Here is a 15,186-nt window from a genome sequence, read left to right as displayed (position 1 = left end):
TAATAAACTAAAAAATACACAAAAATCAATACAGCTATTTTGAATTGAATCCAATACAAAATTATTTAATTTTCACGCCATTAAGTCCCAGCCGCACCAACGTCACGGGGAAAACCTGTAGAATGTCTCTGCACTTTGCGGCTTGAGATCAGAGCAGCAGTCCCCAGGACCTGCATGGACAAGGAGGACGACAGGGGACGCCGACGGAGTAAGGTAAGTGGGCTTTTATTTAGCATAAAGTTACCCCGAGTGTGACTCAGGAATACTGTTTATATTTTTTTTTTTTGCACTAAAAATCCACTCGGTAATACTGCTCAGGAGGTTAATATAGTCTCTCCTTTTTCTTGTAATCCAGATCTTGTACGATCTGGAAAATACCTGTTTTTATTAATTTTCAATCCTCCAAAACCTAAATCTACACAGTAAATTTGCTTCCCAATGATATCTCAAAACCATTTTCCTAAAGATTTCAAAATTATCATGTAAAGTAGGGGTCAGCAAACTCCGGCCTTTAGGTAGTTTGTTCCGGCCTAACGTCCCCCCCCCGGCTGATCTGGAGCTCGAGTTGGCAGCAGAACAGCCAGGGGGCGTTAGGAACTACCGGAGCCACTGTAGCTCCGATGCTGCCGTCTTGCTGTGGCTCCCTTATTTATCGCGGTCATCGTTGATACTTCCGCCGCTGCGATTAATAGGGAATGCTCTCTGAAGGGAAATACCTCTCCTCTCCAATGCATACAGAGGAGAGGGATTTAACTTTAGGTAGTGTTCCCTGGTGGTGAGCAGATCAATTAGAGCGGGACTCGGAGTCCGGCCTAGTGTGCTCCCGCTCACTCCTGCCATAAAAGTTTGCCGACCCCTGATGTAAAGTCATTAGATGATGGTGATGTATTTATTGATTTTTCATTAATAGTTGTATTTATTCATACTGAATCGTTATGTTCTTTGTAAAAAAATATGATCATCATTTTCTATACTAATTTGTTGTGCTATTCATGTGATGAGAAAGATAAATAGGATCTAAACAATTATGATACAAATCATTTCATTTCAGTTTATTACCATCCTTCTCTATAACCCCTGAAGAAGCCCCTGGTGGCGTCGGGTAAAGGGGATTGATGAGTATACAATTAAGTACTTCTCTGTATACCAATTGTACTTAGGTGCAGCAAAATATTTTATATGCTCTGATTGTATAATTGAAGCAATTCCATCCATTTGGATCCTTTTTTATATATATTTGGTATAAAATATAGCATAACTTAAAAAGCCTATTATTTTTTTCATCTTCCCATTTTTTTCATTTATATTGTTTTATACTTGTGTACTTGGATATGGAATACCTTTTTTTTTGTTCTTCCCCTTATGTTTAGTTAGTTGATCTCTCAGAGTCTCCTGAGAAAGCCATATTAGTGAAACACATTGGGAATACAGAGACAAATTTAGTGAACTGGTAAATATGATTATGTAACCAAAAAATGAACCATAAAATGGTCATATGGTATTACAACTTTATTGCACTCAAGTTAGTAGAATTTTGTTAGTGAATGAAATATTATGTCTAAGTAAACTTCTCACACATTTGTTGACAAAAAGGCCTCTTTTTTGGAATCATTTCTCTTTTCCTTCCCTTATTAGATTATCTTTTTTTTATCTTCTGTATGTATAAATCCAACCAAACTACACCATTTTAAGTGAAATGTATGTGGTTCCACATTATTTAAGTTATCTTCATAATTAAAAATCACAGCTGCTAACTCTTCAAGTCCAATTTTCTATCGTGTTTCTATAGTTTTGCTATTAAATCATGTTTGGTGCATCAGATATTTGATTATAGTCTGAGGAATCTCCAGTTGCTCAATAAGATGTGTTTTTCGTGCTTGTCTCAACAACTTCAAGATGGTCAAGCGGCACTGTGACATCAAAGATTTTGGGTGCACTGCAAAGAGATAATAAACAGGTATTGAGCTGACAGTTTTAAAAAGTTACCATTAGGTTTGCTTGCCGTGGTACAATTTGGAAAAAAATATTATCTCTAAAAATGCATAAATGAAGAATAGACTACACTAATATAAGTGGCCTGGTTGCTAGTCTGGTTTTTCAGTAAAATTGTCCTTTAGAAGTTTAAAATGTGTGGCAACTATAGGTTCCAGAACCCATTTTATTGTGCTGACTATTTAAATTTCAAGCTCTCCCTGCTTAGCTTTTGTCCTACCCCCAGCTCCATGTCCCCTAAGCTTTAATCAAACTCTTTGTAACCCCATTCCCTACTTTGACACCTCTCAGTGACCCCAGATCTTCTATTGTCCCTCACTGATCCTAAATGACAGATATGGTCCACTTGTCTGGGTACCTGGCACCTAATAGTTTTTATTGGCTGACTGGTCCACCACCCTGGTTTTAGGACTCTTCTCAAAATCATACAAAACTGTGCGGTCACATCCAAGCTGGTGACCTTTCCTTTCCCTGCTGCATTGTTGTAAAAAAAGGCCACTTCTCAGGCCCCAGCCTGTCATTGGACAATGATGGAGAGCTATCAGTTCACCCCACTTCTTACACTGCCCAATATTTGAGCCTGTGCAAGTAGATTTAAACTTGAACAACTGACATATGTAAACAGTAGGTTTATTTTCCATGAAGCAGTTAAGATTACTTGGTAAAGTTGTTAATAGGGACATAGAGCCCAATATGATATCTGGAAAAATAAATATGAAATATTTACATGCAATATTTTATATTAAAAAAAGCATTGTATTTTTAGTTCTGAAAAAAAGCATATATACAATAAACAACTATACATACTCTAAAAAAAAAACAAAGTAAAAAAGCAACGTATGTTCCCCATCAGGAATCCAATCAGGCGAGATAGCTGGCTTTGGGACTATCCAGGTAATGAGGTACTAATAGTTCATAACAATATAAGAGGAAATTTATTTATCATCTCAGAAGTAATCCGTGGGGCAATTTCTGTGATGTAATCTTGCATTAATCATGATAAGCCACAACCAGTAATGTTAACCTGACGCATTACCACTGCTAAATGACAAATTCTCTGTGCTTCAGTAATAGAGCTAGGAATTCTCATACTATATCTGCAGCACTGTCATTAAATTCAGCTGGCCGCACAACATTTATCACAACATATAACATTTGTGCACACAGCTGAGTCTATCAATGCCAGATTTTGCAGCTGCTAATGAAATAGTACTGGGATTCCCTATGTATGAAGCTTGACTCGTTAACATCATTGCTTGTCATGATTATTGCTGGGTTACATAGATGGAGAACTTAGTTGACTTCAGATGACATCTGGAGGCATCAATAAAAATAATTTATAAAAATCAGTATGTGTCAGTATTTTTTTTGGAATGAAGGACTTTATCCTAGGTCTGCTGTTTATATTTACCTTTATATTTACTCTGATAGGAAATAGGTAAAGGGTACTAACATACCCCTACACCTGATTCCTCTTAGGTTAGGGGTGGCAATGTTAAAAGCTCACTTATTAAAGCGAGCGTCCAGATTTCACCATTTGCCTCTATCTCAAGATACTTACATCCATTTTGGGACACAGAATTATTATTATTATTATTATTATTATTATTAAACAGGATTTATATAGCGCCAACATATTACGCAGTGCTGTACATTAAATAGGGAATGTGAGCAGGAGGCCCAATACCTCACTATGGGACCTTCTCACAGATGAGGAAAAGCATGGGGTACACTCACTGCTCCCTCCTTAGTTATTAACTAATTCATATACAGTTGACAATCAAAAATCCGGCAACCTCTGGACCTGAGGAGTGTCGAATTTTTGAAGATTATACTTCTCTCCATACACAGGCTAGTCTTCCTCTCACAGCACCCGTGGACATCTGGCACAGTTCCAAGGAGCAGGCAGCAAGGGCGTCACAACGTGTTTAGTGTAGCAAGCAAGACCTAACACAACTGTTTCTGCAGAATAGCGCCATCAAAACATAAGTAGCCAAACCGTGTACTGCTGTCCCTGTATTGAAAATGCACTCTGAAATTCATCCTAGAAAACTGAAGGAACCAGATTATCGATGGCCAGATTTTCGATTGTCAACTGTAAAAAATACATACAGCTTTAGGGCAACTGCCACTGCAAGTTATTTTGTATTTACAAGGTTGCCTTATAAAGCACAAGTGCTATATAATAGTTCTTTCCCCCCCTATTTGTGAATGAAAGTTTACACATGAAAGTGTTTAGTAACATAATGCAAATATTGCAGATTGAAGCACTGGGATGCTAAAGAAAGGAATTGCAATGCATTTGAGTCCTGGGAAATTCACATGCTTTTAAAAAAATACTATTACTTGGGGATAATTCTTTGTTTGGGGGCTCTGAAATTAACTGCAGCCAAAGTCTTTAGTGTAAATTGATTGAGTTAGCAATGATAATAAATTACACATTAAAATTCCAATGAAAATTAATTATTATGAAATTGCTCATATTTGAAAAGAAATTCTACAGAGCTGATTTACTGAAGGATTAAATTATTTTAGCACAGTGTTTGTTTATGTTACATAGAGAATAGAAAATACTGTAAACCACCACATATGATTTGTACTATATTTGTGTTACTTTTTGCACCATAAACCTTTGTGAATAGTCTCTAATCCTTTTATTAATTTACCCTAATGTATTGGCAGAAAATTAAGTAGTATTTGTATAATTAGCAGCCTACATATTGCTCTACAAGTATCTCCAGTGACAGTCTCCACATTGTCCTCCCCTTAAAGAATGACAACAATCATCCCTGGTTGGTTAGTGATCAATCATGGCATATCATTGAACAAGGTTGCCATACACACACTAGATTTACACCTGAGATGATGTTTTGGGTGACAATTAGTTAGCTCTTCCTTTGGTTTGCCATTCACAAAGCAGAGTACATTGATGATGCTGCAATACGACCTTCTTCATCCGGTCTCTGTCCAGTTTTTTTATGTATCTTGAATGACCAGTCCAAAATTAAGTATGTGCAGGTAAGTTTTAACAGGAAGATAAATATTAAAAAAAAAAAAAACATCACCTGTCCCATCTGCAAAAAGCAACCTGCCTAGGAAATATTTAAAGATTAAGATCTAAAAAATGTAAATAAAAAAAGAAAAAATGTTCAAATCTAAATGTTTCAAATGTACAATTTTTACAATTTTCAAATATCTCATTTTTTTTATTTTTTACTGACTGTTCCATTGTTGGAGAATCAACCTTCTGTTTTCCTGGAGACTATTTTAATCTAAAAAAACTTAGCAAAATAAATGGTTAGGTTTCATTAGATAAAGAGAGATAAATCTTAACTCTTCTATATTTCTCTACAAGAAACAAACTTTTTTTTTTGTCTATTTATATGTTGTAAATAGGATACCATGTCAGAAATTACCTTTTTCTCTGGATAGAAGCTCCACTGCTTCACGATTAGAGAATGACTTAGCAAAATTGAGGTCAGGCAAGTATACATTGGCTCCATAATCAATAAGTAACTTTATAAATGATGTTCTGCACCCATGTTTGAGGCACACATCCAGTACACTTTTAGGTTGTTTTATCCTGTGTAGTATTTTATCATCCATACAGTTGTAGTTAGGGTCAGCCCCATAAAAAAGCAGAGTCCTAAAGCACTCCAAATGCCCATATACAGCTGAGAGGTATAGCGGCCCTGTAGAAATGGTGTTACTAGCCGGCCATTCAGGAAACTTGCACTTGACATTAGGATCCGCACCGTATTCTAGGAGCTCCTTTAAAATGCTGAAGTTGCCTTCCCTAGCCGATGTCAGAACCGGAGAACCATTATTGTAGACACTGCCGGAAGGACTAGCCCCAGCTTTAAGTAATTCTCTGACACAGTCAAAATGGCCAGCACTGACTGCAGCAAAGAGTGGAGTTTGAGCCTTCACATCTAGTATGTCAACCTCTGCTCCACTGGTTAAGAGAATCTTAAGACATTCCAGGGAACCTTTGGAAGCAGCCAGGCGTAGAGGTGTTACTGGAACTCCCCACCCACTACGACTGTTCAGATATTTCTTATATTTTTCATCAGAGAGAAGAAAATCCAGGTATTGTGGATTATCCATAGCCACTGCTAGATGTAACTCGCGGCTTTCTTCCAAGTCTTCTTTATCTTCCTCAGGTTTTAACAAGGCAAACATTTTTGTAATATCCATGACACTCATCTTTAGACATCTGCAGAAAACCATTGTCAGAGAACAAACAAGCTGCAACATAAAACACGAAAAAGAAAATCACATACATTTGTTTTCATGGCTTTTCACTGTACTATATCATATTTTATATTCAAATGCTTGATGATCCGTGTTTTCATGTTCTCATTTTCTCCCTCTAGCACCTATCTGCACATCAAAAATTTCAAACAATATGTTGAAAAAAATTATGTAAGAAAATTCTTATCAAGTCACAAGAAGATGATGTGTGTAATATGAGATGGGGATGTTAGGATCAGCCTATTTCTCCCCGGAAAGAAAGATCCAGGTTGGTGGATGCCTGCTGTTTGGTCTCTGTCTTTGGTCCCTACTGTGTGGTTGCTGGAAAGCAGCTGAATCAATTTGTTTCCTTTGCAGTCTGCATCCAGCATACCAAGACCCCTTCACACTTAAGTGTTGTTCTAATGCATGTGAAATCTCATGTTTTTCAGGAACATAGGTGAAACCCCGCACAATATGTGGAGCTTTGTGAAGCCATTATTTAAAAATTTGCACTTTTTTTGTTTATTAAATGTCCACAGTTACAAACTTCATGTGCAGCTTGGGGGAAAGTGTTTTTTTTTCTTTGGATGCAACACCACAATACGGAACAAGCATGGATTGTTGTGTTGGGGATAGGGTGGAAGTAGTCTGTAGAGGGATCATGTTGTTTTCTTTATTTAATAAACTATTATTTAGCATTTCTAACTCTCCTTTTAATACCAATAAATCTGTAGGGCGCTATAGCTGACCTTCTTTTGAAAATTTGTTTTCTGTCTAATGCTTGTCCAAAAGTTTTAATATTTTTAGATCAGGAAGTCTGACTGTTTTGCAAAGGAAGTCAGCAGTATTATTCCCAATATATGAGCCCATTTGTTGATTGATTTTCTGAGTACCCAAACTATGTCAGGTAAGCTGCTCTGATCTTTTCTGTGTCTCCTTTTCTGTAGACTTTAGCTGAAATCTGTTTTAAATTTTGGATAAAGTATGGATTTTAATGTTGTGGTCAATTGGACAGATTTCCTTTTCTCTAATGTGATTAGATCAGGGAATAAAGATAAGTCTTGCCAACAGGCACATAAACAGAACTGAAACTCTTGTTGAAGAATGGATAAGAGCGTAAATCTATCAGATGTATCCTGTTTTGTGTCTTCACTGTGAAGATTTATTACTTATGTCCTACTGACATGACCCTGCACCCCTGACACCAGTGTGTAAGTACCTATTAGCTTTATGGCTTTTCATGCCATGTATTTTACTGTTGGACCACTAATGAAAATGATGGGCCATCAGCAAGGTTTACACATAAAAACTGGTTTGTAATTGCATCAACAACGTGTGTTCAAGAATGGGGAAATACTGTAGAGTAATTTACATACAAGACTTCCACATCACAAGACTTTCAACTGAAGGTGCTAATGACCATACAAAAATGTTACATAATAATATTAATAATAACCATAATATGCGTGCTGCAGTTTAAGATATTTAATTGCCCCCTAAGTGGTCTAACTTTGCTTTTACCCAGCTGAGACTTTGGTCTTTCAGAGATAAAAGTGGCACAGGAACGTCTTTTCACTATATAGGGTGATATTGGCTTGCATTTTTATGAATCAGCCTTTCTAAATATTCATCTTGTCAGGATCAGATCGTTAAACTCCTATGTCCATTGGGACTTTCTAATGTAGTAAAGACTAAATGCAAGAACGTGCAAGTTTTTAAAAAAACGTATCATGATAAGCTTTGTGATACTTTTATGCAAGCTTAGGTATCTGTGCAGTTTTAGGACACTACAGGAACCAACATAACCTTGCCAACTGGCTGGCCATGATGAGACTTGAAGTTTCTCAGACTTATACAACCCCCAGTTAAAGAAATACCAGCTAGAGCAACATTTTAAATGACTGTAGAATACATTTTTAAACACAGCTGGGTATGGCTTTAGTATGATTTCTACCTAATGTGAGGAAATGTATTTTTGGGCACTGGTGTTGCAGTAAAATGTATTCCTTTCATAGTCCTAATTGGATAACATAAAGAAACATAAATAAACTTTTCCTATCAACATATAGCTGAGCGTAAAATGAAAATGCAGATTTTATATTTTCTTTTTTTGTTTATTGTTTCTTGCATGAGGCATATATATATATATATATACACACACACACACACACACACACACACATATATATATATATATATATATATATACACACACACACACACACACACACACACACACACACACACACACACACAATGAATTACAGCACTTTAGGCGTGTGGAATGAGGCCAGAATAATCAATATACTTTCAATAAAACAGTAAATAGCATTACCTAAAATCAGTATATCATATTGTAACCATCTATAGAACATAATATAGTAGGCAAATCTTACCTGTATGATCTTTACGTAGGGTGATTTTAGATGCAGGTCTGATGTGCCATTTTACATCCTTGTCTTGTATACAAATGGTATCCAGCAAATTCTCAAGGATCCCAACTAGTGTGGAATTGTATCCGAGTGTGATTAAACTCTTCTAACAAATGGATAAGGGACACAGCTTCTGCTAAAAATAATGCTGGAGAGGCTGTGCTTGCTATGTCCATTCTTGGGCTGTTGACCTCACTGGATGGGTAAAAATAGAGAGGTGTCTGGCAGGTGCTCTTGTCTGTTTTAGTCTTAATGGTAACATGGGGTGTAGTCACATTGTTTTAAACAGCCTATATTACAGACAGCTGTACCAATCAGCTACTGTACAGAGCGATCCAAAATCATTATGTTCTGATTTGTAATATACTGTAAGCATAGCTCCCCTGCATTTCATGTTTGGAGGGACTGTCCGTCTTTCCTTCTCAGTTGTCCTACATTTTGGCACAATAGTTTAAAAATTTACTGTATTGTTAAGTAACAAAAAGTGTTAAACCACACTTATGCAAGATACTATACTACACTTATGCAAGATAACTTTATATCATAAATCCAGTATAAAAAATAAGTATAAAAAGACATGCTTGGTTTTCTACATAGCTCTGGGTTGCCTACATACATTGAACTAAATAGGGTACCTCTTCCACCATCGCAGGAAGTTGGAAAACCTGTTCATATACAGAGGGGTCCAAGAAATGTATACACATTTCAACTTAAAAATATCATAAAAAAAAAAGCTTTGTAACTGGATATATATGTAAATGTATATATATATATAGAGACATCAATAGGTCTACATTTTATGCTTGTTATCGCATTGGGTACTCAAGTCTCTCTTATGCCTTGGTGGTAGTGTGGTGGTGCACCATCTTGCTGGAAGTAAATGCTCTTCCGTGTACAGCACACAAAGGGCCAGTAAAATTGATCTGCCATAATTCAATTCGGATTTGAAAAAAAAGGACAGGACAAAAAAAATGACCACCTTGGCGATTACCATTTATTCCATTATTGAACTCCTATGTGAGCTTTATTTACAGTAAAGAGTGCATTTGTGCTATGTCATCCTATAAAAACAATGTAACAACATACTGGTAAAGAAGAGATGCTTTTGACACAATTATTGAAAACAATATACACACAAATGAAAACCAGCTAGGTAAAATCTGTCATTATTATCTCTGTAGGGATTATCACGTGCCAAAGTTTACAAAGTACAAGAAAGTCGGAATGGCTTTGGATACAGTGTTACCCCTTCTAAACTGCAATCCAAGAACATATTTTTATAGCTCCATAAAATGAATAAATCAAATATTTTTAGTGGTGTTTGTGATATTAGACCCCTGGAAACACATTGATAATACTTGTCTAGGCCCTGGTCTGAAATGATCCTTATCAGACTTGGCACTCTAGCTAAACATCCGTTTTGTGTAAACTTCAAGTCACCCTCTGAAAAGGAAAACAGCTTTTATCTTGTTGTGCCTGTCATATGATACAACTGCAACACTTCTCACTCTCTTACTGCACCGATCATGTTTTAAAACAAATACAAGCTGATCTGCAGAATACAGGCTTTTTTTAACCTGACAATTGTAGGTTTTCACTTAGTCAATAAATCCAATTATTCTGAAACTATTTATTTTGTCAGGTATTGTTTAAGTATAAAGAATAATTAGAACAACAGTGGTTTTGGTAATAACAATGAAACAAGACAGGTTTAATTGTACAAAGCAACTACATCAGTATTTTATGACTCTTGTCATTAGCCATTTAATTTCTCCGGTTAACAATGATAAGGTTTTGGTTCTGTGATGTTATCAACCTTTGTGAAGTCTTTTTGTAGGCGTGTATTTTGGTAGGCATCAAGGAACAGAATTGTGGTATTTACTTTTATCACCATGTGTAAAAAAATACAAATTGAAAACTAATGCAATCACCACATCTAAAGAAATATATTACAGTTTTAGGTTAAAAGCCACAGCTAATACATCCTGTATGTGCATGAAAATTAATCAGGACCTGGCTAGTACTTGGATAAACCATCTGGGAATGCCAGGTGGCCTAGGTTGTGTGTCAAGTCATATAAAGAAAAAGCGTCAGAAAAACTCTTTATAAATTTATTTATAAGTTTATTTAAACTTATGTGCATGACATGTATTTGAATGCCATAAATTGTAAGCTTGTTTCTTTACAAGAGCAAATCTTGGCAACCTGCCAGTAATCTAACAAAACATAACAACAGGTTCTGTTCAAGAATTTACTCTACATTAAAATTAAATGCATATAGAAATGTGTGTAAGGGCTTGCTTTAATTAGTTTTTACTGAGTATGTAAATAGTGTAATAGTTGCCTTGTCCATAGCCTAGGTCCAGAACCATTTTAAGATTGCCATTCTTTGACCAGCACCTTGAGTTTTATTTTCTCTCTTTAATCCAATGGGGAGTCTGACAAATTAGGGACTGGAGGTTGAAGGGGTGGGACAAGCACTATTTCATAGTAAAAAGATCTACATAAAGCGTCAGCTGTCTATCTCTAGATCTGCTCTTTAGTTTAGTTTTGCAATAAATTTTGTTTATAATTTCTTGATATGAATGGTGAGGTTGGTGATAGGTTTACTTTGACAAGCAGAAAATGCAAAAAAAAACACAAAAAAAAAACCGCATTACTAAAATAAAAATGTAAATCTAATTAAGCATGCCTTCCATATGTTGAAGAAGAAAAGAAAGAGCAGGAGCTGAAGGTGGCTGCAGCAGAGGCTTGGCTGGGGTGTCTATGAATCTCGTCTTCAAGTTTTCAAGCACTCATATGATGCAAGGAATTTCCAACAAAGTACTAATCTTGACTGCTTTAATATACCTACCAAGCTTTGTCCCAAACAATATGATACCCTGAAATGAGAAGGAGTATGTAGAAAAAATGTTTTAATTTCTACATATTGAAATTTATGCAAATAATTTATTTATAAAAAAAGTTATATATACCTTTAAATGAAAAAAATCACACTGAGGAGAAGAGGCGCAATTTAAAAAAATGTGTCTGAAAAATTATGGAGGGCACTGTAATAAATGCATCTTGGAGTCCTTTAGTACAATCAGTATGGTCCAATAAAAAAACAGCACAGTATCCCATAGGTAACTAGATATTAAGTGCACACATCCCAAAAACAACAAAAAATTGGGGAAAAAAAGGGACTTTACAGGCAGTTGATATAAGTAAATAAATTTCCATGTTTGTATGGATATATAGGCTTGTACAATATAAAAAACTTTTTTTAAGATATTTTAATATAAACATTAAAATCAAACTGTTAAAAAAAAAGATCATGCAAACAACATATGTATGAAACAACGCGTTTCATGGATCTGGTCCACTTCTTCAGGAGGGTTTCATTATCCAGAATCATGAAAAAACTCCCTTCACATAAACAGGCAGGAAGATATGTAGAGAGGCAAACAGAGACCAGGGAGGCAGACATCAACATCAATCATAAAACCATCTTCTCAACTATCGTACTAGTTGTTTGATGTCAAAGTATTATATTTTACTGCTCCTCTTTCTAATTCCTATCCATTGTCCACATCAACAATCAAAATGCAAATATGCAAAACGCTGTCATCATTAAAAAAGAGATGCTGTTGGTGTGGACACTGGATATGAATTGAAAGGAGGAGCAGTAAAATTTAAAACAGTTACATTTTAATGTTTATAATAAGGTTTCCTAAAAAAAAGTCTATATATTCATACAAACATGGAAATTTATTTACATATACATATCTACTGCCTGTCAAATCCCTCTACCTTTTTCTTAAAAATGGTATGGTTATATATATATATATATATATATATATATATATATATATATATAGCTAGCAGCTGTGAATGTACCAGTGTCACATCCCAGGAAGTAAAGGACGAATTACATATCATAGTAGTAATAGTAAACTCACACTACAACAGATAACTTGAATGCTTGGCATCTTAGAAAGTTGTGCCATTTGTTACTTTACTGCTAGTTAAGTTCCTAATCAAATTCTAAGCAGCTAAATATAGCTCACAATAGAATTGATTATGGCAAAAGGCCAATTTAATAGGTGGCAATAATGCATAAATTACAATGTAAAACCTTTATATCCAGTTACCTAAAGGCCAAACATAAATTATGCATTTTTTAAAATAGATTTATAAAACATTTACCAACTGTTTTTTATTTGATAAAATTATAGTAAAAAGAATAAACATCAGAAACATGTTATCATTTTATACAACTATTAGGAACTATTCAGGCATAGTAATGCATGTAATGCAATATGCACTGCTGACACTGCAATGCATTGTCACTATGATATGGACCAGAATTAAAGTTGCGTTGCACAGCAGTGATTAGCCTATGAAAAAGATGTGCATCACAAATCCCGATAAATGGTATCACATTCATGTGAACCTGTAACCAGATCGTGCACAGCCATATATTTACATATACCGAACAGGCAGTGAAGCACTCAAACAAATCACTTATTCATATTTACAAATTGTCTTCTTTGCTATGATATTTGAGAGTGTATAACTTCACAATAAAAACAGCACACTATGTAGTGAACATGTGCTTTTAATTTTAGCAACAACGGGTAGTTCTTTCTGGAAATTAACACTAGCAGTAGCAAATATTTTAATTTTAAGAGCAGCATCAAAAAGTTACACCAGCAGAATAACACACTCAGTAGCTGGTAATATCTCATACACTCCAGCACCAAGACTTCCATGCTGAATTTTCCAGTCCAAACCCACTCTTACCGCACAGCCATTGCCACCTTTTTCACTATATTAAGTGAAGTATTTAGCTCACTCTCCACTCAAATGTACCCACTGCCAACAGAATTTTCTTTGGGAACATACATTGAATGGTTGTAACTGGTATTTTATTTGCAGGACAACACAAAGCACAGCCAGGTGTAAACAACCTGGGAAGGCTGCCACTGGTGGTGGTGATGATGATAGTACCAGTGTGGGGAATGTTAAGCTTAGGGTAGTTTAGAGGGCTGAGGTAATTGCACCCGTTAAATAACCACAGCCAGCCATAAAGCTGCCATATAGCTAGCTACTTTAAAAACTTGCACTCTATGCTTAGATAAGGGTTCCAAACATAAAATCCCAATACAGTAAGCCCATCCATATACTGTATGTCTTAGACTTTTAACTATTTTTTTTTCTTTCCAAGTGGAAGGGGAGGACCCCTCACCTACCATATTCACTTTCGTGGAGGTGAAGACTAAGGTCTTGATTTAGTAAAGCTCTCCAAGGCTGGAGAGAATACACTTTTTTCAGTGAAGCTGGGTAATGCAGAAAACCTGGAACGGATTTCCTAAAATCATTTACTGTTTGCTATCAAATGTTTTAAATCCTGGACCAGATCCATTTCAGGTTTGCTGGATCACCCAGCTTCACTAGTCAAAGTGTATTCTCTCCAGCCTTTGAGAGCTTTAATAAATCAGGGCCTAAATGAGAAACCCAGCCTTCTGGAATGCATACAACACATATCCTAGGAGCCTGTGGGCTGCTTTAAAAAAGTGCCAATCCCACTGCACATAAGTTGGATCTGAATTTTTCTTCTACATTTCAAGAAAGCTCCTTCTGCACGTGCCCAAAAGATGTCTGGTGTTTTTGGGTCTTTCATCAAGAGAAATGATGTTCTGGTGTTTGTGGGTCTTTCATCAAGAGAAATGCACACTCAGTTGTGTTAAGATCAGGCCATTAGAGAATATTCTATTTTTTGCAATGTACACCTCAGAATAAATCAGCTTGGCTGAATTTAAGCAAACACAATAAGGCTGATTCATGAAGCAAAATCGGAAGCTCGCGTATTGGTATTCACTATCCAAAATTGTAAGCCTTCGATCAATTTATCAACTAAACTTCAGGCGCTGGTGTATTCGCGTGGAAGTTATTAACCAAAATGATCTCGCTGCTGGAGTTGCGCATGTAGACACTGGTGAGCTTGCATTAAACTCACTTTTCCCCTAAAAAATCATTCTTTCTAATGGCAAACATATTACCCTTGGCCCTAAAAAATGTTTGTGCTGTTCAATTGTTTAAAACATCTAAGAAATAAGCATTTTTAAAAATTACTTATTATTTTCCAGTTAGGCAAGTGTTAACTGAGTTCAGGTCCTCTACATAGGCGCCTATCTAAACGCTTACAATGCCTGAGGAGCTGCCTGGCGGTAAATATTGCGACTTTCCGCGGGCTAAACCTTGGCTTTGCCATCGGACTAGATTCTTGCCATCGGACTCACATTCTTGTTTGCTTCTATAGATATATTTATATATACACATATACATATACACACACACACATATATATATAATTATATACTTCAATAATTCATATAAATATTTGTAATCACAAAGTTATTATAATAAAAAATAAATATATTTTATTTTATTTTTTTAATAAATTGAATATTTGTTTACTGGTGTACAAATCTAAAGGATTGTATCAATAATTGATTATGAAATGTCCAATTGCAAAAAAAAA

The 15,186-nt window shown here is 35.6% G+C and overlaps 1 protein-coding gene across 1 annotated transcript; it reads right to left on the bottom strand.

Moving 5' to 3' along the window:
- Positions 1–1,494: 1,494 nt before the first annotated feature.
- ASB12 (ankyrin repeat and SOCS box containing 12) lies at positions 1,495–8,758 on the bottom strand. The gene is made up of 3 exons (XM_072429814.1): positions 8,625–8,758; positions 5,409–6,240; positions 1,495–1,936 (listed from the first exon to the last, which is right to left on the bottom strand). The coding sequence occupies exons 2-3, from the start codon at positions 6,220–6,222 to the stop codon at positions 1,803–1,805; spliced, it is 948 nt and encodes a 315-aa protein (XP_072285915.1). The 5' UTR covers positions 6,223–6,240; positions 8,625–8,758; the 3' UTR covers positions 1,495–1,802.
- Positions 8,759–15,186: the final 6,428 nt, after the last annotated feature.

Source organism: Pyxicephalus adspersus, chromosome Z, assembly GCF_032062135.1.
Source record: "Pyxicephalus adspersus chromosome Z, UCB_Pads_2.0, whole genome shotgun sequence".
In the NCBI taxonomy this organism is placed as follows: domain Eukaryota; kingdom Metazoa; phylum Chordata; class Amphibia; order Anura; family Pyxicephalidae; genus Pyxicephalus; species Pyxicephalus adspersus.
This window is presented reverse-complemented; position numbering and strand designations above follow the sequence as displayed.